At 46.9% G+C, this 23,722-nt stretch overlaps 1 protein-coding gene across 1 annotated transcript in view; it reads left to right on the top strand.

Moving 5' to 3' along the window:
• Window positions 1-976: 976 nt before the first annotated feature.
• ST8SIA1 (ST8 alpha-N-acetyl-neuraminide alpha-2,8-sialyltransferase 1) overlaps window positions 977-23,722 on the top strand; it is a 94,673-nt gene continuing 71,927 nt past the window's right edge. Inside the window, exon 1 of the mRNA XM_081880135.1 lies at window positions 977-1,677. Within this exon, the coding sequence (XP_081736261.1) occupies window positions 1,442-1,677 (236 nt within the window). The 5' untranslated portion in view covers window positions 977-1,441. The remainder of the gene's footprint in view (window positions 1,678-23,722) is intronic.

The following is a 23,722-nucleotide window of genomic DNA, read 5'->3' as shown; positions in this document are numbered from 1 at the left end:
TTTAGACTAATGCAATTTCTGCGTCAGTTTAAAAAAACCCACAACTGTTTCACTTGTTTTTCAACCAATTGGGCTTATTTGGGTATCAAAATAAAGCTAATTGTGGTCTCTTTCAAAATAAGGTATAAAAATGGTATTAAGTGCCACAGAAAAGGGTCATTGACCAAAGTGAATTTTTGTTATTTTATTCCCAGTAGGTTCAATAAGCCATAGCGCACAAACCACAAATACATGTATCATACTTTTTTTTGTAGAATGGGCTAACCATGTACTTGTTATGTTTTAAAAATAAGGAGGGTGTTATTTGTGCTTATAAAATAACCACAAATTTCTTGGGAAGAAAATCTGAGTCGTGAGAGCACGGTCGAGTATTAAAATCAGGTGATTTGGCGTGGAAGCTGCCCCGTTTCTCCTCTCAACCCCCCAAATCCTCAAGAAGGCGCGATCTTCTCGCCACCCCTCCTCGACGTTTCTTTATTGTTAGACATCAACTCGGCTTCCCCCCTGACCGCTTTATCTTTGGAAAACAATAGAAGCTTTTGATTTCGTCAACTCCACCCCCAACCCCTTAGAAATCCCCGTTTTCTTTCTTTAGGAATAATACCCATCGCTTCGCCTCTTTTCTTTTTCCTCTGCTGGCTGCTCCATATCTTTCATTTCTACATTTTTTGCCTGCGGCAGAAAGCTCGAGAGCAACAAAAGAAAGAGAAAAGCGGAGAGACGAAGTGGCCAAGCCCACCCCTCTCCCGTTCCCTTTCTATGTGGGCGGGGGGGGTGATTTGTGGGTGAATGAGCACGGGAAAAGAAGATCATTCTTCTCTTGGCTAGGGCGCGCTTGTGGCGCGCAGGAACCCGGCAGAGCCTCCGCGCGTCGTAGCCAGACGCCGCCGCCGCCACACCCCCTTCTGTCCCCCTCCCCCTTTTCCTTACGCTGCTTTTCAGCCTCGAGGATCCCAACCCCTCCTCTCCCCTCCCCAGACTCGCAGCCGACAAGGAGAGGACCCGGGCGGGTTGCCGCTCCGTCGGGACGCCGCTGCGCTTTGCACAGCTTTTGGCAAAGCGAGCCGGGCAGCACATGCGAGCTGCGCTCTGCTTTCTCTCTCTCTTTCTCGGATCTCCCTCCCTCTTTAGAAATCGCGGAGGGAGGCGGCGAAGGCTTTGCAAGGCCGGACGAACCATGGGGGGGCCCGTGGGCTTGCCCGCCCTCCCTCCTCCTTGCAGCCCCCACCCCTTTCCTCGGCGTCTTTAAGCAGCAGCGCCAGGAGGAGGAGGAGAAGGAACGGCGCGCCCGGGCGCATCGGCGAGGGAGAGGAACGCGCTGCTGCTGCTGCTGCTTTCGGCGGCGGCGCCCTGGCCATGGGGCGCTTCTTCGCCCCCGGAGGATGAGGTGGTGGTCGGGACTGCGGCTCCTGCGGCGCCGGGAGCTGCCCGCTGGCTCCCGATGAGCGACTGGAAGGCGGGGAAACGGCATCGGAGGATGGCGGCGGGTCTCCTGGCGTGCAAAGGCCCCCGCACCCGGCTGCCGGTGGGCGCCAGCGCCCTGGGCTTCTTTGTCCTCTGCTGGCTGTACATCTTCCCCGTCTACCGGCTGCCGGACGAGAAGGAGGTCGTGCAGGGAGTCCTGCTGCAGCAAGGCAGAGCCTGGCGGAGGAACCGCAGCGCCGTGGCCGAATTCAGGTGAGTGAGTGCCAGCCGGGCACCCCTGGCGAGCTGCGCAGCTGGGCAGCCCAAGGGCACACGGGGACACCCAGCAGCAGGGAAGGGCGCGCTTGCAGCTCCTTCGCAGGAGGCCGGGGCTAGCCCTCGGGATGAATCCTGCCTCCTCTTTCTTTATTGATAAGAAGAAATTAAAAACTTGATGGAGCGTAGGACATTTCCCCCTGCAGAGCTTTCCTTCCAGCTTCCCTCCTGGCTTCAGTAGATACTGATTTACAAACAGGGAAGGGCGCATCAATTTTTGGGTAGGATGGTTTTATTTTTACATCGCCTTTATTGGAGACCCTCTTCCCCCAAAACAGTAACCCCGAGCTAATTCGTCGGCATAAGAAGCGAAGTCAAGTTGTGACACTGCAGCTTTGCAGAACGAACTCCCGCAGGATGGCAGCCTGAGCGGATGGAAATGATGGGCTTATCTGTATCAGAGCGAGAGATAAAGCATGTGACCTTTTATAAATACTCTCCAGGCTGCAGTCCTGTGCTGTGTGCGGGAGAGGTAGTTTTCAAAGCATTGAAAAGGACATGCCGGACAAGTTTGCTCCGGAAGCCTTGTGGAAGGATTCCGCTGGCTGCTAGAATGCTGTTATTTACAAAGCAAAGATATTAAAGCCATAATCAATCAAAGGGTGATGCAAGGGTGCCAGGAAGGCCACCTTGGCCGCACAGCACCCTTTGATTACAGATCAGAGCAGCTGGAGAAGACAGGCCGAAATGTTTTGCCTTGAGACTGCAATCCCTCTCTTTTGTTTGCTGCTGTCATCTTCCTGTATTGCCCTTGTGCCAAGTCTGAATAACGGAGTTACAAGGAGTACTATTGGAGATTTTGTTTTTTGCTGGGGGGGGGGGTGCGTGGGTGGGTGCAAGAGGAAGGGAAAGCTGGTAGCAAGAATTTCCGATCTATTCTGTCTGGCCTACAATTGTGTGGCCGGTTTCCGCCCGCCACGTGCTGCCTTCACAAGCTGAATGCAAAGATTATTGCTGCCCCCACCTTTATTTCCCTGACCTCTGGTTCATATTTATTGAATGCACGACCCCTGGACTCCTGGGTCGTAGTGCAACACTCGATAATGGCTATACCGCACTGGAGCTCGGATACGCCTTCATCGATACACCTCCCTTCTTTTGTTCTCTCTCTCCCCCTCCTTTCTTGTCTGTGTCACTGTCTCTACATGTACATTTTCTTACTTGGGACCCACCTCTAAAGTATGCCACATTCAGTACTGGCAAAACTGCAGGGATTACGTCCCTGTCTGCTGCCCCAGTTGTGTGAAAGTGGCAGAGAATTGCTGGGGAAGGGGGAGGTTGAAGTGTAATGGTCTTGCTTGGGTTGTTGGCAGAGGGTTTGGCCAGGGAACAGATGGAGTTTTGGAGTTTTGCAATGCTGCCCTCCTTCACCTTTTTCAGTAATTCATAAAATATACGTTGTTGGATTTATCTCCCAGCCACCCCCACAACTCATGGTCCATATAAACAATAGCACGTTGTCTATATCGAAATACATTTATCTCTATAAATGTATAGGGTGGCGCTGTGGTCTAAACCACTGAGCCTCTTGGGCTTGCTAATCGGAAGGTCGGCGGTTCGAATCCCTGCAACAGAGTGAGCTCCAATTGCTCTGTCCCAGCTCCTGCCAACCTAGCAGTTTGAAAGCACACCAGTGCGAGTAGATAAATAGGTACCACTGTGGCAGGAAGGTAAACGGCATTTCCGTGCACTGCTCTGGTTTCGGTGTCCCGTTGTGCCAGAAGTGGTTTGGTCATGCTGGCCACATGACCTGAAAAGCTGTCTCTGGACAAATACTGGATCCCTTGGGCTGAAAGCGAGATGAGCGCTGCAACCCCAGAGTCGCCTTTGACTGGGCTTAACCATCCAGGGGTCCTTTACCTTTACCTTTTTACATTTATCCCTATGTCTGAATACATATCTGCATGTATCATTCATTTATCCCTATATCTTTTTTGATAATTATGTTTTATTATTATTATTATTAGTAGTAGTAGTAATAAAAGTGCATTCAATGTCTCTGTTAACATCTCCCTTTACTCTCCCTCCTGCTTCTCTCCACATCATTCACTCCCTCCTCCCCAGAGAGTAGCCCTTCTCCCCCCCCCCCCCAGCCCAGAGGAAATGACAATCCTGAGCTGATTCAAGTCTTTGTTTTCCTTTCATTTCTGCTTCCTCTGCAATTGGCCTCCTCCAGATGTTTCTGGAAGATCTCTCTCCCCTGCCCCACATGCTTCCAACCCAGCCTCAATACATCAAATTTATGATTTTTAATCTCCTGGGTCCAGACCTCACCTCTGCCACAGATTCTTCCTATTCAGCCTTTGGCTGTGCAGGATCACTCTGTAAAAAGGGCACAAGAACAGTAGTACAAACTATAAATCATATGTGCACAACTTATAAAGCAGGCAAAAAGGTAAAGGGACCCCTGACCATTAGGTCCAGTCATGACCAACTCTGGGGTTGGGGCACTCATTTCGCTTTATTAGCCAAGGGAGCCGGCGTACAGCTTTCGGGTCATGTGGCCAGCATGGCTAAGCCGCTTCTGGTGAACCAGAGCAGCGCACGGAAACACTGTTTACCTTCCCGCTGGAGCAGTATCTATTGATCTACTTGCACTTTGATGTGCTTTCGAACTGCTAGGTTGGCAGGAGCAGGGACCGAGCAATGGGAGCTGACCCCGTCGCGGGGATTCGAACCACTGACCTTCTGATCGGCAAGTCCTAGGCTCTGTGGTTTAACCCACAGTGCCACCCACGTCCCTATAAAGCAGGTATGTTGCATTAATTAGGAACGGACCCTCACCCCATGTGTTTTCAATTAAAGTGAAAGCTATCAGGATCTGTTGAATAGAGGCACCAGGATTCCTGACCCATCTTTGCCACAGAGTCATTCTGCAGCCTGAGGCGAGTCACATTCCCATTCCCACTCTCATTCTCAGTTCCCTTACCTGTAAAATGGGAGCAATAGGGAAACCATAGGATTCTTATGGGGTGGGCCCATTTTAAAACAACAACAAAGCAATGAAGTGCTTTGCAAGCAGTGTTTTACAAGAACATTCCATTTTCACACCCTGTAGTCCATCTGCAAGGCAGGCCCCAAACATTCCCATTTTACAGATGAGAAACTGAGGCCGGCATAAAAATGTGTCTTGCCAGAGGTTGCGCAATTAGACAGCTGGGAAAGCTGAACCCTCTCCATGTGAATAAGAATGACTACATTGGCTCTGGCAGTATCTTTGTCAGAGTCACTGGGAAGAAAATCAACAATTTAGGGCTGAGTAAAACAGGCCCAAAGAACATATTCAACTCTTTTTTTTCAAGGCCCTTGGAATTAGCTAAGCAAAACCATGAGCTCCTGATCAGTTCAAGGTTTGCCTTCCCCACTTTTTAATTAAGAAAAACTCCTGGAGAAATGGGGAGATGCTTAATGTCAGCCATGGGGAAAGGCTGGAGGGGAGGACTGGGGAAAACATGTTCCCTGCTTGACGCACCGACCAGTGTGCTCTTGGAGCATGGCCAGCCAGCACCTGTCTCCCTGCTCCACGGGAAGCCTTGGCTTGGACGAACGTCCATGCAGTCTGCGTCGCGTGGCCTGCCCTTTGCCGTTTACTCTGTTGCTTGGAGCCGAGTCAAGGTTCCCACCTGGGCCACCAGCCAATCCCGCAGACATGGGGCGAGGGGATAGGCGAACCCTCACCCAGACCAAACTCTTTCATCTAAGGGTCAGAGAGCTGTGCTGAAATGGGCACAAACTGCCCCAAAGTCCAGGTTTCACACACGCACCGCTGGAGATGAGCGCAGATCCTAGTGCTAGGGCTTTATCGCCTCTCTTGGCTTGGACCGAAGGTTTTTTGTGGTCAAATCACGGCTGAGGAATGGATCCAGTACCAAGATACATTATCTGGTCGTTGCTGGTGGTATTTGCACTCCTGCCTGACTACGAAGGCAAAAGGGTTGACATCCCCCCCCCCCCCGTAGCAGAAGGTTTTCACGCAAAACGGTCCTGGTTCAACCCACACCATCCCCTGGCAGGGCTGGGAAAGACTCTCTGGAGGGCTGCTGCCAGCCTGGGTAGACAGTACTGTGCTAGATGGGCTAAAGTTTTGACTCTATATGAAGCAACTTCCTGTTTTCCTATGAGATAGACTTGTGGCTATGGGGGCCCCATTTAGCTATCACAGCTAAAAACCATTGAGAGCCTCTGTGAATGTGTTCAGTCTTTTTGAAAAGCTAGTAAACTAGAATCTTCCTTAAAGAATTAATAAAATCTTTCAGTTTATTATCATGTATTCATACTCTGAGCTAGTAAACTAGAGTCTCTAAAAAAATATCTTTTTTATTATGTACTCCAATCTAGTAAACTAGAATCTTTTTAAAAATAATTAATAAAATCTTTTAATTTTTTTTCTTGTGTACTTATACTCCAAGCTAGTTAACTAGGATCCTTTAAAAAGAATTAATAAAACCTTTTAATTTTTTTTTTATTACGCACTCATACTCCAGGCTAGTAAACATGAATCTTTTAAAAAGGAATTAATAAAATCTTTTAATTTTTCATTGCATACTTGCACGCTGTCTTTTTGCAAGCCCACTCTTCAGAGGGTATGTGATGCTGCTGCAAAGCTTTCCATAGGCAACTGTTGGACTAATTGGGACTTTGGCCTGATTCAGCAGGGCTCTTGCTATGTTCTTCTGCAATATTGGTACCAAATTTACACCTTAAATGTACATGGGAGAATCCACTAAAGTAACAGCACTAAGATCCTACTGACTTGAACAAACTCAAGCTTCCATCTATATGTGGCACAGAAGTTTCACCTATATAAATCTGGCACTGTGTTAAATAGACTCAAGGATTTTACCAAGGGCGTGCCGGCGATCAGTTTTACACAATCGCAAAAGGGACTACACTGGTTTTTCGCCAGCTGTCTGTTAGAACATTGATCTATTCTGGTTTAAAACAATGGGAATAAGTGACCTGTTAAGACGAAACTTCTCAGACCAGAATCACAGCTTAGATTAACCTTGCAGTGTCTTGTGGTAGTGAATTCTGTATCTCAAGAGTGTTCAAAGAGACCTGCTGGATCAAATCAGACTCCCATCTCATCCATCATCCTATTCTCACAGTGGCTAGCCAGATGTTCCAGCCCACAAATGATAAATTGGTACCTTGGGAGTTTTTTTGGGATCTTTGTTTTCTTCCTGAAACTTTCTGCAACTCAGGTTTATTGGATAGTCCCTAAGCCGTAGTTTTATGTGAGGGAGAGAGGCCTTCCACCTTCTGCATTCTCTCCATGATGATGCATTCCTCACCTGTCACATCCAATTTATGGAAAAACCTGGAGGTTTTCCCAAACTTCGGCCATTTCTATTTGGACAGGCATTTTCTGTTAAGGAGAGAAAAACAGCTCAATGGACGAACTTCTGCCCTGCATGCAGAAGGCCCCAGGTGTCTCCAGGTAGGGTTGGGGAAAGCTATCTGAGACCCCAGAGTCGTTGATAGTCGGAGTACATCAGAGGTGTATATGTGTATATGTATATATATATATAGACCCGGGTGGCGCTGTGGGTTAAACCACAGAGCCTAGGACTTGCCAATCAGAAGGTCAGTGGTTCGAATCCCCACAACGGGGTGAGCTCCCGTTGCTCGGTCCCTGCTCCTGCCAACCTAGCAGTTCAAAAGCACGTCAAAGTGCAAGTAGATAAATAGGCACCACTCCAGCAGGAAGGTAAACGGCGTTTCTGTGTGCTGCTCTGGTTCGCCAGAAGCAGCTTAGTCATGCTGGCCACATGACCTGGAAGCTGTACGCCGGCTCCTTCGGCCTATAGAGCGAGATGAGCGCTGCAACCCCAGAGTCGGCCACGACTGGACCTAATGGTCAGGGGCCCCTTTACACACACACACACCTCTCATATCATTTTCAATAATTATTAAACATACTTTTATATCTTATACAGATTTTTTTTGACTTCCATCAATCACATCTGAAAATTTTCCAATCTATTCACTTAAATTTACATTTCTTACTTTCACTATGTCTCTCTTCTTTGCAATATTTCATATATTCCTCCTTACAAAACTTCTTGTAGTCCTACTAGCGTAATTTGTTGATTACAGTTGCTCTTCAAATAGTTTGTATATTTCTTCCAATCTTCTGTAGATCTCTGGTCCCACAGCTTTCAAATCCTTCCTGTCATTTTATCCAAGATAGAGGTTTTCAACCTTTTTGGGTTCACGGCTCCCTTGACCAACTACATTCTTTCCGTGGCACCCCTGTGGGGCTCAGGACCCAGTTATGACACCCCTTGCCTGCAGAGCCGGCAGCCCCTCACCCTTTTTCGAATACCCCCCCCTTGTGGAGTGTTCCCCCAGCCTCCTCCCCTCTTCCTTCTCATTGGGAGTCCTCCAGGCAGATGCTGCTGCCCCCCCCGGTCTCTGAATTGTCCCCGCTGCCCCAAAGAGGTGCCCACAGGGGCCTGGGAAGCACTCCCTGGCCAGCCCCAGAGGCACCATTCGCCTGAGGAGCTTATTTATAGCAAGGACTGCTGCAACAAGCAGCTGTGCAAGCCTCTGGGAGGTAGAGACATGAGAGGGCATCAGAGGAAGGGAGCAAAGGGAATAGGGATAGAGACCAGGGTCACGCAAGGCACCCAAGGGTGCTACCGCACACTGGTTGAAAACCACTGGAGTAGACAGTACTGAACTAGATGACAAGGGATTTAAATCTATGGCACCTGATCTTGGGCATGTTTTAATTATTGCATTGTTTTCCATAGGGACGTGGGTGGCGCTGTGGGTTAAACCACAGAGCCTAGGACTTGTTGATCAGAAGGTCGGCGGTTTGAATCCCCGCGACGGGGTGAGCTCCCATTGCTTGGTCCCAGCTTTTGCCAACCTAGCAGTTCGAAAGCACGTCAAAGTGCAAGTAGATAAATAGGTACCACTCTGGCGGGAATGTAAACAGCGTTTCTGTGCGCTGCTCTGGTTCACCAGAAGCGGCTTGGTCATGCTGGCCACATGACCTGGAAGCTGTCTGCGGACAAACGCCGGCTCCCTCGGCCTATAGATTGAGATGAGCGCTGCAACCCCAGAGTCGGTCATGACTGGACCTAATGGTCAGGGGTACCTTTACCTTTACCTTTCCACTCCACCGCACAATTTGTCATTCTTACGCATGCAGAAAGGTGAATTTCCTAAGGGCTGTTTGCACTGAGCGCATCTTGGATGTGGGTACCAGTTTCTTGTAGGAACTTATGCATCTCCTGCATGCTTGCAAGAACACATGATGGACACGCACAGAACTGCGGAGTGGCTACCTCTTATATGCAGGTTGCGTCTGTCACAAAGGATGATGATTTATTAAACTTATTAGTTGCTTGTCACCCGAAGGTCTCCAAGCGACTTACAGTAAAAGAAATATACAATACAGTACAGTACAATACAATACAATACAATACAATACAATACAATACAATACAATACATAATACCATAGTTCATCCTTCACAAAGCTGCAATTACCAGCACCCATTGCAAACTACAGTTCTGAGAATTCTCTTTATCTCTTTCTAACTTTTCTTTTTCACCTCTCCTCAACTGCCTTTTCTTCACACTCCTCCTTTAACAGAGATAATCTCCATAATTCTTCTTTTTGAAACTCTACTTTTAGAAAACATTTAGGGTTTCATCCAAGAAACAATGTATTTATATATAATCTTGGCTTCCAAACATTCAAGTCACAACTTGCTATAATGCGTAAGATGTTATGATTATATGTTATGGCCATAATCACACCATATACTTAAAAGGGCTGTGATACCATAAAAGCACTTTGTATCACACACAGTATCACAAAAGTGCTTTAAATGCACGGTGCGACACACGGCCTGTGTTGGTGTGTTTTCTGTGGTGCCCTGTACTTTTGTTTCCAAATTCCCTTAGCCAGATCCCTTTGAACCCCTTCAAACCAGCCTCTGCCAACTGCGCACTTTATGGATGTTGCTCACATCTCACATTCGCCAGTGTTCAAAACTATCCAGGCGTGTTTTGCTACAGGCACAGGTCCAGTTGCGATTACTTGGAGATTTGTGGGTGCCAGCTTGGCAACCACAGTTTACAAACCTCTGCCTTAGTCCATAGTTAATAGCATGTCCAATTCCTTTGTGTGTGTTTCTCCTCCTTGCCTACTGGGACGAGAGAATTGTTGTAAGAGCAAGCTATAGTCAAGCAGTGTAGTTGAGATCATAGAATTGTAGGGTTGGAAAAGGACCCCAACCCCCCTGGCAAATAGACATTCCATTGTTGGGACCGTAACGTATGATTAAGGTGCCATTTGGAGTCTAGCTTCTATATCTCAGTTTCTAACACTACCTTTAAACCATGCTTTAAACTTGCACAGTCCCTCACTGGTTGGAGGATGGAAGGCTGGCTGAATGGTGAAAATTAAGTTCAAACTCACCCTCTTCTGAATGTGTTTGTTGTAATCGCCTTGGTTCTTTCTGCTCTTCTCTCATTGGCTATGCTAAAGTTTTCTTTTGGGGAGACAATGTATAGGACTGGGGGAACTTGTGGCCCTCCAGATTCTGGGGCTACAACTCCCACTAGCCCCAGGAAGCATGACCAATGGTCAGGGTTGATGGGCATTGTAGTCCAGCAACACCTGGAGTTTCCACACCCTGCATTCCCAAAGAATGACTGTCATCCCTTACTTGTTGGCATCTGTCTGTCTTGAGAGACAGTGGAGTATGCCTCTGGGGGTGAAGTCAAACCATAGAATCATAGAATTGTAGAGTTGGAGGGGACCCTGAGGGTCATCTAGGCAGGTGTGCTGGGCCCTGGGGTTAACCTGAGCAACGCGGTCCAGGTCCGGTCCCGAATCCAAGGCTTCCACGAGGAGTTAGTCCGACAGGGCCAAGGCAGTAAACCAGGCTAGGTCAGGCACAGGGTCTCAGGCAGGTTCTAACAAACAGCAATGTTGCTCCCGCAACCTGGGGGCGGGGTCCGACAGCCTTTTATCTTTGTCGGGGTAACAGCCGGTCCTGATCCCTCAGCGACTCACCTCCCCATTTTGCCCAAAGGCGAGCACTCCTCCTGCGAGTACTCAGGTCTCTCCTTCTCTCAGACCTTAGTCCCTGCAGCTCAGGAGACGTTGGTGGGTTACTAGACCCAGGGGCTGCCTCCGCTTCCCATGATCCAACTGGTAGTGGAGCAGCTGTAAGTGATGGCCCAGCTGAAGGCAACGAGGTCATCCTCGCATCTGGATCCAGGGCAGGCTCAGGCCCCTGACTTGGCCCAGCTGGTGTTTGTTGCAGAGGAACCTGTGCACACTGGGGCCCTCCAGAATCAGGCCCCAGACTTGGTTCAGATGATGCCTGAGGCAAAGGATCTGGTGCGGACTGAGACTCCCCTGGTTCCGAGTTCGAGTCCCAGGCCATCACAGCACAAATCTCAGCTAAAGCATCCTTGACAGATAGCCCTCCAACCTTTGCTTAAAAACCTCCGGGGAAGGAGAGGCCACCACCTCCCGAGGGAGACCTTTCCACTGTCAAATAACCCTAACTGTCAGAAAGTTCTTCCTGATGTTGTGCCGGAATCTCCTTCATTGTAACTTGAAGCCATTGGTTTGAGTCCTACCCTCCGAGCTGGAGAAAGCAAACTTGATCTACCTTCCATGTGACAGCTGTGCCACATGATTCCTGTGTCTTAACCGCAGCTTCAGCTGTAAAGACCAGCTGATAACATGGATCTCTGTGCCCAGAAACTGGTGTTACCCAAACTACTGTTGAAAGCCCAGCTAAAGAGTTAGCAACCCTGCTGTGACTGCTAGCATTTTGCAGTTACTGAGCACCCAATGGGCACCAGTCTTTGCTGTGCAGCGGGGTTGGCGGGAGAGGTGTATGGCTGATTTGCCACTGTCCAGTTGCTGAATAACAACAACAGCAAAAACTTGCCCTTCCAAATGGCAATGCAGTCATACCTCTTGTTATGTTTGCTTAGGGCTAAATCTTTTCAGGTTGCGTCCCGCGGTGCCCCGGAAGTACCAGAAAGGGTTACTTCTGGGTTTTGCCCCTCGTGCATGTGCAGAAGCAGCGAATCACGACCTGTGCACATGCAGATGTGGGTTGCGTTCTGCTCATGTTGCAAATGGGGCTCCGAAATGGATCCCGTTTGCAACCAGAGGTACCACTGTAATGCAATAACATTGGGGAAGCATCGCTGAGAAGCTACTAAAGCAGAATGACGTGTGGACAGTTCAGTACAAACCCACCACTAATGCAGTATTACTGCGTTGGTGACATGCCAAAGATGACACCTGCCGGGAAACTCCAATCTGGAGGGGTCCAGAGTCCCACCACCCTCCCAGCTCTTCAAGGAGATTTAGCAGAAAAGAAAATTGGCAGCCCTTGTGAAAAATAGTTTGCGACAGGAAGCCTTCAAACCTGTCTTGTCAAAGTGATGTTTTATAATAAGGAGGAGATGCAAGGCCAAACTTCCAGACTCAGGGTGTTTGTGTTTGTGTGTGTGGATTTTAACCCATTCCTTCCCCAGTTGTGCTCCTGGGGAAATTCCTTTGAAGCCTGGTGTTTGCATGAGAAGAATTCCCCATTGGCACCAGTGTGGGGATTTCCTCCCAAAGCAAATGCCAGCTTCAGAGAACAGGATCTTTGTGAAGCCCACAGCAGGAAAGTAAAGAGTTAAATCCTTCCCCGCTTTTCCCGCTCACCCCCATCCACACCTTCTGCATTGTTTCAGGCCCCTTGAGGCTGCATTAAAAAAAAAAAATACTTGCACATTTAAGGCAAAGATTCAATATCTAGATTGGCCCATGAGCTGCATCAATTGAATAAGAAGCAAACCTCTGCTCCCGAGCAAGGAACAAAATTGCAAGCCTCTGATGTGGTGTGAACGTTAAAAGGCAGGCTCCGGTTAACCTGCTTTAAAAGGAGACCTTGCACATTTCGATTCCTGTGCTTGAAAATTTAAGGAAAAATATGCCTGTCCAAGATAAGTAAGGGAAGCTTCCTGATAATGTTTTCCAGCTCTAGTGCCTCATCCGTTGTGACTGGGCCTGCAAACCGTAATGAAAAGCTTATTTTTCCAATCTGCTTTGCTCAGGGTGCTTGCAAAATTGCACCCGTTCTGATTTCCTTCCTCGGGGCCTATGGAAGATTGCTTTATTTGGGGATTTTTAAACCAAAGCATGCGGCACCAACAGCTCAAATCATCCCATAGTCTTAGCCACTGAAAGACAGACTTAAATCATCTGTGAAAGCAGATGTATGGGAGCCATCGTTGCTACGCCCCATGCCAAGATGTGGCAGTAAGGTCCCAGGAAACATTGTGGTGGAGCATCAGAGTGTTGTAAACAAAGATTGCCCTTTTCCCTTATGGGGTATCCAAGAGCCCATATAGAGTCCTTACATAGGTTCCCTATTGGTAGGAGAGAATAACAGAGGCCAACCAGAGAATATTGAGAAGCAAAACAGCTAGTAAGCTTGGCCTTTATTGATCTGTTGCAACAGGGTGCTCCCCTTACACCCAGGAGAGAGGAGGAACCCAGAAAAATCGCACGCAAGGCCTTATAAAGACTTTTGAAATTGCCACCCTGTAGCTCAAGACCACCCCCAGAAACATCATACATACATCACAGAAGGGGTGTAACCTAAGACCACCCCTCAGATACATCACACCTACATCACAGAAAAGATGGTCTAAACAGAAATTTGATTGTTGTTTTTTCTCCTGTCATTGTTGATCTCCTGTCTGGCAGGTTACTTGATTGGATTGCCTGGGGAGCCCAACCATTCTTTTGTAGTGATAAATACTTAGTTCCTGGGCCAGGTCACAGGCTCACAACCCTATTCAAACACAGACATACCCTTAAGACAGGATTTGTGAAGGAAAAGACAATGGGAGGTTTCCCACTTTGACCTTGCAGAGAAAACATTGGCTCAGTTTAGGAATCAAAATGGTTCCAGCTTGGTCTTCCTGTGCTGATCTATGTACGTGCGCTTATGAACATTACCATATATCTAAGGCCATAAAATTCCTATCACAAGAATGAGGCCAAACGTGCCAGGGACCACATCTAGGAATGCCAGGAGCCATGCCATGCTCTGAATGTTGCCCCTGGCAAGTTTGGGAAGGGGAGCAGAGGGCTCTTCATACCTCCTGCAGCAGAGCTTGCTGAACCTGGGCTCTGGGGTGCAGTAATGATCCATAGAAGCTTAGAACTGTAGAGTTGGAAGGGACCCCCAAGGAAGTCCAGTGTTTCCCAAGCGTGGGTCTCCAGCTGTTTTTGGACTACAACTCTCATCATCACTTGTTAGCAGTACCACTGGTCCATCGATAATGGGAACGGAAAGGGTCATGGGATTGCAGTTGCAAAGGCTCCTGGGATTGCTAGATGTTTTCCCACTCTCTTGTGAGCTATGTCACAAACAGATGTGCAAATATGGAGAACTGAACATAAGCTTGGAAAAATGAGAAATAGAAATACAGTGGTACCTCAGGTTACAGACGCTTCAGGTTACAGACGCTTCAGGTTACAGACTCCGCTAACCCAGAAATAGCACCTCGGGTTAAGAACTTTGCTTCAGGATGAGAACAGAAATCGTGCTCCGGCGGTGGCAGCAGGAGGCCCCATTAGCTAAAGTGGTACCTCAGGTTAAGAACATTTTCAGGTTAAGAACGGACCTCCGGAACGAATTAAGTTCTTAACTCGAGGTACCACTGTAAGCAGATCAGTCCATTGCTAGCTGTGGCTGTTCTGACCTGGTCCAGCTGTGCCTTGGCGCATCTCCAGCAAAAGGGAGGCGCATGTGAGGGAGCCTACATGCCTGCAGTAGTCATACTGATGTCTCTCTCATGCATCCTCTGCAGCGTAATGGCTAGACGTTTGAGTGTCCAGCTCCAGCCCTGCTTCAGACGCCATCTCCTTCACAAACGGCCTTCGAGAAGCAAGTCTCGCCTTCTGCCTCCCCACCCCAGAACTGCCTCTCTGTTTATTAAAGGCAAGGGCTTTGCAAGGAAAGGGGCAATCCAGCTCCGAAAGAAATTATACACTGGCGCTTTCTCATAATGCCTAATTCTCGTGGGAGAGTGGCATGTGAAACGAGAGCCAGGCATATAATATCTATATTATGAAGAAGCAGACCAAAATAAAGAGGCCTTTGTATGGATGCTGGAGAACCCAACCAATTAATTGCCATTTTGTGGAGAGCTGACCAGAAGCTATCCAGATTCTTGGAGCGGAAAGTCTTCATCTGTCTGTGTTTCTTTCTCTCTGCCTCTATTCCTCCCTTCCTCCCTTCCCAAGGTGCAGTTTAAGGGGGTTTAAAATTTTAAAACTTACTTGTCTCTTTTGGGGAGCTATGGGCCTGTCTAGAATTCGGAGACTGCTGTGGGCTCCCATCCCCTTTCAGCAGACAGAAAGAAAGAGAGTGTGTACACACACACACACACACACACTTTGCTTTTCTGTTTGGTGCAGCAGAATTAAAACAGATCCTCTGGAATTTGCATTACTTTACATAGAGTCTCCCCCAAATCCACCATCAAATGAAAGCTGGCATTGGTAGTTGGTGTTAAATAGTGGGAAAGATGGACAAAGGACCCAGCTCAGTTAGATTCACAGCTCTTTATTACAGCAGTTAGAACTGCTCCTGGAGTCAGACACACTGCAGCCTAGCTGGCTGCTTTATAGAATACTAAGTAACTTGTAACAGTAAGGTAAAGGGACCACTGGCCTTCTGATCGGCAAGGTTTAACCCACATCACCACCCGCGTCCCAACTTGTAGCAGTAACAACTCCCAACTATCTAACCAATCAGTGAGTGACAGTTCTCAATCCTTCATTTGCATACTGGTGGCCCTGAGTGAGAACTGCAGCTAATCTTAATACATAACAGTTGGCACAATTGGTTTTTTTTTTTAAAAAAAAACAAAACAAAACACAAATCTGGTGCTTTCCCACACAATGAGAACATTGAGCCAGTGTGGTGTAGTGGTTAGAATTTCAGACTAGGACCTGGGAGACCAGGGTTCAAATCCCTGCCATGGAGCTCACTGGGTGACCTTGGGCCACTCGCTACCTCTCAGCCTAACCTACCTCACAGGATTGTTGTGGGGGATTAAACGAGGAGGGGGGAATCTTGTACACTACCATGAGCTCCTTAAAGCATCCTCTCCAACATTTCTCCAATGAAAATAGGGACAGCCTATTTAATAATAATAATAATAATAATAATAATAATAGTAGTAGTAGTAGTAGTAAAAGTAAAGGTACCCCTGCCCGTACGGGCCAGTCGTGTCCGACTCTAGGGTTGTGCACCCATCTCACTTAAGAGGCCGGGGGCCAGCGCTGTCCGGAGACACTTCCGGGTCACGTGGCCAGTGTGACAAAGCTGCATCTGGCGAGCCAGCGCAGCACACGGAAACGCCGTTTACCTTCCCTCAAGTAAGCGGTCCCTATTTATCTACTTGCACTTTGACATGCTTTCAAACTGCTAGGTTGGCAGGCGCTGGGACCGAGCAACGGGAGCGCACTCCGCCGTGGGGATTCGAACCGCCGACCTTTCGGCAAGTCCTAGGCACTGAGGCGTTTACCCACAGCGCCACCCGCGTCTAATAATAATAATAATAATAATAATAATAATAATAATAATAATATACTCCGCCTATCTGACTGGATTGCGCCAGGCACTCTGGCTTCCAACATGTATAAAAACATAATAAAATGTTAAGCATTAAAAACTTCCCCATACAAGGGATGTCTTCAGATGTCTTCAAAGGGTTGCATAGTTACTTATCTCCATAGCTCTGAGGTCCCATAACTCCATACCCTCCAACATTTCTCCGATGAAAACAAGGGCATCCTAAGGAAAAGCGGGACATTCTGGGATCAAATCAGAAACCAGGGCAGCTTCTGTAAATCCAGGAATCTCCCTGGAAAATAAGGACGTTTGGAACGTCTGTTGGAGTAAAGGCAGGATGTAAATGAAATAAGTAATAATATTGATCCAAGGCTCGGATCTATGAGCTAAAATTGACTATGGAGAACTTTGGGCTCGGCTTTGTTCCTAAGGTAGCTCCTTCTCCCTCCCAAAGGCTTTTATGAGGCTGCTGAAGAAGAGCTGTCTTGCCCTGAGACTGCTAGAGAGATCAAATAACCTCATTGCCTGAGGAGAGAGGGTGAGGGCATCTATTTAAGCTGTCTGTCAGCCTGAGATGTGGATGGAAAGCAGCTCCTGCGAACAAAAACCAAGTCTAAATATATGCAGCTCCAGTGTTTTTTTTATCTTGTATTGCTTTGGGTCCCTTCTCCTTAACCTGGCCGTTCCTTCTAAGCAGAGAGGCGGCTCATAAATGCCCTCAGACAACTAACCATCTAGTCTGCTCCCTGCCTCAATCTTTTGGCCCAACAAACAGCAGAAGTATGTTGAAATCTAAGCAAACACTAAGCAAAGCATCTTCCCTCTAATGCCCAGTGCGTCACCAGTCATACAGCTCCCATGTGAGAGCATAATGCACAATGGAAGTTTTAAGTGTGCATGAGAACATCTGTCCCAGTTCCATAATGCAGCTGCTTCAAGGAGATAGAGGTGAGGAGTCAGCAGCGCACGTAGTCTGTACCAGGAATCAGAAGTTTTAAATTGTGTTTAGAAAATGGATTTCATAATAGTTTGTGCTGTTTTCCACTGGGGTAGGGTTCCCGTGGCCAAAACTCATCAGCCTCCCCAGACAGAACAGGACGTCTGTCCAAAACACAGGCGCATTTTGCTGAAAAATACTACGAATGCAGTTAAATTGGTCAGCAATTGTGATGTTTTTAATCTAATCTGTATGTGAGAGGCTAAACTTGACTATTCATGTTATTCGCTATTTCCCCCAGTTCTTTCGATTTACGTATCCCTTCACACAGAAATAGTCCTGAAGCGATTTGCAATGCATGCGATAAAAATCCATTAGAACAAAACAAATGTACTCAAGGCATTGAGCCACAAAAATAATCTAGCTAAGTAAAATCAAATCAAGAATAAAATGACTTTCTGGAAGACTTCGGCTGTTCACTGTTGGGTGGGGGGAGAAGTATGCTAGGCTAAGAAGAATCTTTGTTCTCTTTCTCTCTCCCCCCCCCCCCAAATAAATTTTATTAAAGTTTGGGGGAAAATATATACCAAAGTTCATATCAAATACCCAATATCTTTTTATAATACCAAAGATATAGGAAACTAATCTAAATTAAAACACAAACCAAGGCAAGGCCTTCTTCCACCTGCCTTACTCCACCCTCTAGTCTCTGCTTCTCAATTTGTATTGTATTATTTTATATACTGTGGCTTGCCGTTGTTTTATTGATTACAGTTTAGAAACTATTTATTGTAACTGTTGAGTGGATTTCTCTTTAACTTTTATATGTTGATATTATTATTTTGTACTATTCTAATAATTGTTGAATGTTACTTTATTTGATGTAGGTTGCTTATTTTAAAGTTTTGTTTTATTATCACGTTTTTGTATTGCATTAGATTGTTATAAGACGTACATCTTTTGTTTCTTCATCTTGTAAACCGCCTCAGGTATTGTAAGATAGAAAGGCGGTATACAAATAAAAAATGGTGGTGATGATGATGAAAAAGAGGAAAAGAAAAAGGAACAAGAGAGGAACATTTGATTCTTTCAGCTATATATAGAAAATTATTCAAAGTGTCCACTCCAGCATAATACCCAGTACTTCCAATATTTTCTCAAACCCAGATGACCACAAGTTCATTTTCTTTTTCATGCAAAAAGGCCACAAGGGGTTTCCAATTTTTAGTAAATAGTGGCAGTGATTATTCTCTCATTAAACATGTCAACTTCACCATCTCATCTCAGTTCTCATAGAGCAGGGGTCAGCATACTTTTTCAGCAGGGGGCCAGTCCTTTGTCCTGCAGACCTTGTGGGGGGCCAGACTATATTTTGAGAGAAAAAATGAACGAATTCCTATGCCCCAGAGATGCATTTTAAATAAAAGGACACATTCTACTCATGTAAAAACACACTGATTCCTGGACCATCCGTGGGCTGGATTTAGAAGGCAATTGGGCCGGATGTAGCCCCTGGGCCTTAGTTTTCCTACCCATGTCGTAGAACATGCTTAGGGCTGGCCTTAGATCAACCCTGACCCTGACCTGAGTGTTGTCACTGGCACACCACCCCCTTGTCTGTCCGCTTAGGTTTTGAATACCTTATTCTTGTAGGTTGCAATTGCACCCATTTCGCAGCTTTGATGCACAAGTCACAGAATTCCTTCCGAGGTCACCTAGCTCCCCTGCATTCTGCACAATGCAGGATGCAACTACCATGCTTTTCCGTGTATAAGACTAGGTTTTTCTACTCGAAAAGAATGTTCAAAAGGGGGGGGGGGAGGTAGTCTTATACACGGGTAGTGCATATGGGGAACTATGCACTTGTCGGTGGCAATTGGTAGGGGAAATGGTGTCTGTTGCAAGGGTTGTTGTGGATTGGCTGCTGCAGTGGCAGTTGGGCGGGCTGGTGGCGGCTTGCTGGCAGATGCTTGGTTGCTTCTTTGACCTGTTTGATTTGTAGCGTTTGTTAGTCGAGTGAGTGATTTTCAGCATCCGCCCCTCCCCCTCAATTACCTCAGTAACTCTGGGCATTTCCCCTAAAAAAAATCTCAGCAACTCTGGGCCACCTCCCCCCATTTCCTTAAATTCTAGTCTCCCAAAATAGGAGGCATGTTATACACGGAAAAACACGGCACATCCTCCCTGGCAGATGGCCGTCATAACTTAAATGGCCGTCTGCTTAAATGCGCCAAGAGCAGCACCTAAACCAGGCTTCCTCAACCTCGGCCCTTAAGATGTATTTGAGACTACAGTTCCCGTCATCCCTGACCACTGGTCCTGCTAGCTAGGGATCATGGGAGTTGTAGGCCAAAAACATCTGGAGGGCCGAGGTTGAGGAAGCTTGACCTAGAACTAAGCCTAGGGAGTATCCCTTGGGAACAGAAATAAGAAGGAAAGAGTTTGTTGTGCAGCAAAGTGGTGCTAAATTTACATGAGAAATCAAACTACAGTGGTACCTCAGGTTAAGAACTTAATTCGTTTTGGAGGTCTGAAATTGTTCTTAACCTGAGGTACCACTTTAGCTAATGGCAACTCCCGCTGCCGCTGCGCCACTGGAGCACGATTTCTGTTCTCATCCTGAAGCAAAGTTCTTAACCCGAGGTACTATTTCTGGGTTAGCGGAGTTTGTAACCTGAAGCATCTGCAACCCAAGGTACCACTGTACTTGTTTCTGCCATTGAGTAGATTGTTTAGTAGGCAGGTCCTGACAAGCGCTCACCGAGCTTCTATTGCCTCATTCCCCAGGTAAGGCTGGGCAGTATATCAATATATCATCTAAAAGTCCATATCGTGATGCTGGTTTCATAATTTTTGACCTGGCAATATATTGCGCATCGTGATACATGTGTGTGTACTATGGAAACATCACAGTGTGGGGCAAAACCGTGAAACCAGCCAATGCCTCTTAAGATAGCTCCATCCTTATTTCAGACATGGTGATACAGTGGTACCTCGAGTTAAGAACTTAATTCGTTCCGGAGGTCCATTCTTAACTTGAAACTGTTCTTAACCTGAGGTACCACTTTAGCTAATGGGGCCTCCCGCTGCCGCCGCGCGATTTCTGTTCTCATCCTGAAGCAAAGTTCTTTTTAAAAATATATATATATATATTTATTAGGAATTTCAAAGTAACAGTTTATCAAAAATACATCATCCTCATTCCTCCCCCATTTCCCCCTCCCCACTGAAGCAAAGTTCTTAACCCGAGGTACTATTTCTAGGTTAGCGGAGTCTGTAACCTGAAGCGTCTGTAACCCGAGGTACCACTGAATATCAGTATATTGTGATGTTTGGTAGTCACTTGCTGAAAATCTTAGCCCCGTTGTGTATCTCTGTGTGCTTGCAAACCAAATGCAAGTTCTGGCCCAGGATGCTGGCATCAGTGCACCCTCCACAGTTTGACTTTCTTTGGAAGCCAGTCCATTTTTAAAGCAGTTCTCCCTACAAAATATTAAGCCTTCTTCTCTCTCTCTCTCTCTCTCTCTCTCCCTCACACACACAGAGTGTTATGCAAGCGGATTTTGACTGCAGGCTTTGCTAAACATAGTGCATCTAGCAGACATCCTCTTTCAGAACTTGCTGTAACAATGTCAGGGGCGAGTGCCTCATAGAGAGAGAGAGAGAGGTTTTTCTGCATTCCCACCCCTAAGTTTCACTTTGGACTGATGCAGTCGCTGACAGTTACATAACAGAGACCTTTCCAGCAATGCATTTCAAGGTAAACTTGCGGACGCACTGCAGATCATTTGGCCAGCTCAGAGCTGGTGCTGTTTTGATTCCCCAAGGACTGTCTCTTTTTTGGGTTGTTTCCTCCTGTTCCTCTAGACCAATAGCTTTGAGGGAAGATATTTGAGCAAACAAAATGTTTCTAAAAGCCAAATTGCAGAAGATATATCAGATTAGTTCAAGGAATTAACCTCGATGCTTTTTATTGCCCGTTCCCTTCAAAGATCTAAGACAGGGGTCAGCAACCTTTTTCAGCTGTGGGCCGGTCCCTCAGACCATGTGGTGGGCTGGACTATATTTTGAAAAAAGAATAATGAATGAATTCCTATGCCCCACAAATAACCCAGAGATGCATTTGAAATCAAAGGACACATTCTACTCATGTAAAAACACGCTGATTCCTGGACCATCTGTGGGCCGGACTGAGAAGGCGATTGGGCTGGATCCGGCCCCTGGGCCTTAGGTTGCCTACCCCTAATCTAAGATATCCTGCTGATTTGATATCAGGCAGGGACCTTCACTGTCCTCTTTTTGGCGTCTGCTAAATACATCGTTACTTAGGCAAACCTGCCCAGATATCTTAAATATTGCTGTGTGTTTTAATCTATGTTTAGTTTACTGCTGATCTTAATGTTTTGAATCTTCACAACTTTTCTTTTTAGCTGTTTTACTGATAGTTGTATTGTTTTATTCTTTTGGGAAACCGCTTTGGGGTTCTTACAATCAAGCAGCGTATAAATTTTGTGAAATAGTAAACAAAATTCCCAGAGATCACCGGAAGGAGAGATTGGTTGTTAAACCACTCTGGGAATTGTTGCTCTGGGAGGAAAACAGCGGCCTCCTATTTCAGCATGATGGAAATTGTAGTGGTTAGAGTGTTGGACACAGGAGTAGTAGAGGTACTGACCATTTGGTCCAGTCGTGACCGACTCTGGGGTTGTGGCGCTCATCTCGCTTTATTGGCTGAGGGAGCCGGCATACAGCTTCCAGGTCATGTGGCCACCATGACTAAGCCGCTTCTGGCGAACCAGAGCAGCGCACGGAAACGCCGTTTACCTTCCCGCCGGAGCAGTACCTATTTATTTACTTGCACTTTGATGTGCTTTCGAACTGCTAGGTTTGCAGGCGCAGGGACCGAGCAACGGGAGCTCACCCCGTCGCAGGAATTTGAACCGCTGACCTTCTGATCGGCAAGTCCTAGGCTCTGTGGTTTAACCCACAGCACCACCCGCGTCCCAGGACGCAGGAGACCAGGGTTCAAATTCCCACTTGGCCATGCAGCTCACTAGGTGACCAGGTGCTGCCCCTCCTCCACCCAACCTACCTCACAAGGTTGTTGTGGGGATTTGATGGGGAAGGAGAGTACCACGTATGCCACCGAGGGCAACTTGGAGAAAATGTGGGATAACAAATGCAATAAATAAATAATAAAGAATAAATAAAGCACCCTCAACAAACTACAGTTCCCAGGATTCTTTGGGAGAGGGCTTGACTGTTAATGTGGTATCATAGTGCTTTAAATGTAATGTATGGATGTGGCTTAATTCTGGTTTTGTCCCATCCACCTTAGAGCGTAAGACTCTTAATCTCAGGGTTGTGGGTTTGAGCCCCATGTCGGGCAAAAAAAAATTCCTGCATTGCAGGGGGTTGGACTAGATGACCCTTGTGGTCCCTTCCAACTCTACAATTCTGTGATTCTAGGACAGCACTGGGATGGAGGAAGAAGACGAGGAAGCTGACAGGAAGTCCTGCCCCCAGACTGGTTGTAAGAAAGGCAGGCAGGTGGAGGCTTAACTGAGGTTGGTGAAGCAGCTGCTCCATTCATCCTCATGGACCAACTATCACGGTCCAGAAATCAGGATGCTGGCTTCCAGCATCCTTTGGTGGACTCTCGTTGTGTTCCTATCTTTTTCTACCTGTTGAGAACCCTGAAGCAGGTGTAGATTTCTGAATCTCACACACACCCTGAGAAATGTACAGTGGTACCTCAGGTTACATACGCTTCAGGTTATATACGCTTCAGGTTACATACTCCGCTAACCCAGAAATAGTGCTTCAGGTTAAGAACTTTGCTTTAGGATGAGAACAGAAATCGTGCTCTGGCGGCGCCGTGGCAGCAGGAAGCCCCATTAGCTAAAGTGGTGCTTCAGGTTAAGAACAGTTTCAGGTTAAGAATGGACCTCCGGAACGAATTAAGTACTTAACCTGAGGTACCACTGTATTTCAAAACAGAGGCCATGATTCTCTGATTCTAACACAAGCCTCTTTTTTTTTTGCCCTGCTCCCAATGTTTCTCCACCTAAAACTGTGTTTAGATGAGCAGTTTGCATTCTGCTTGAAGTATTGATGATAATAATATTCTGCAGCAGACTGTTTCTTAATCAAGAGTCGCACCCAGGGTTTTCGTTTGCAAAAGCCTCGGTGTGGACTTGCTCTTCTGGCCCAACTTAGATGCAGAAGTTTCAAGCAAATCTTGCTGTTAGGACTTTCTGGCTCCAGTCTGCCTACCTAACCATACATTTAAAGCACATTCCCACCAACACTGAGAAACCTGGGAACTGCCATTTACGGCGAATGGCGCTGCAGTTCCCAGCACCCACAACAAACCGCAGCTCCCAGGATTCTTGGGGGGAGGAGGGAGT

Source organism: Podarcis erhardii (genome assembly GCF_964252035.2).
Source record: "Podarcis erhardii genome assembly, chromosome: 10".
NCBI lineage: Eukaryota > Metazoa > Chordata > Lepidosauria > Squamata > Lacertidae > Podarcis > Podarcis erhardii.
Note: the sequence above shows the minus strand (reverse complement) of the source record. Positions and strands in the feature narration are given on the sequence as shown.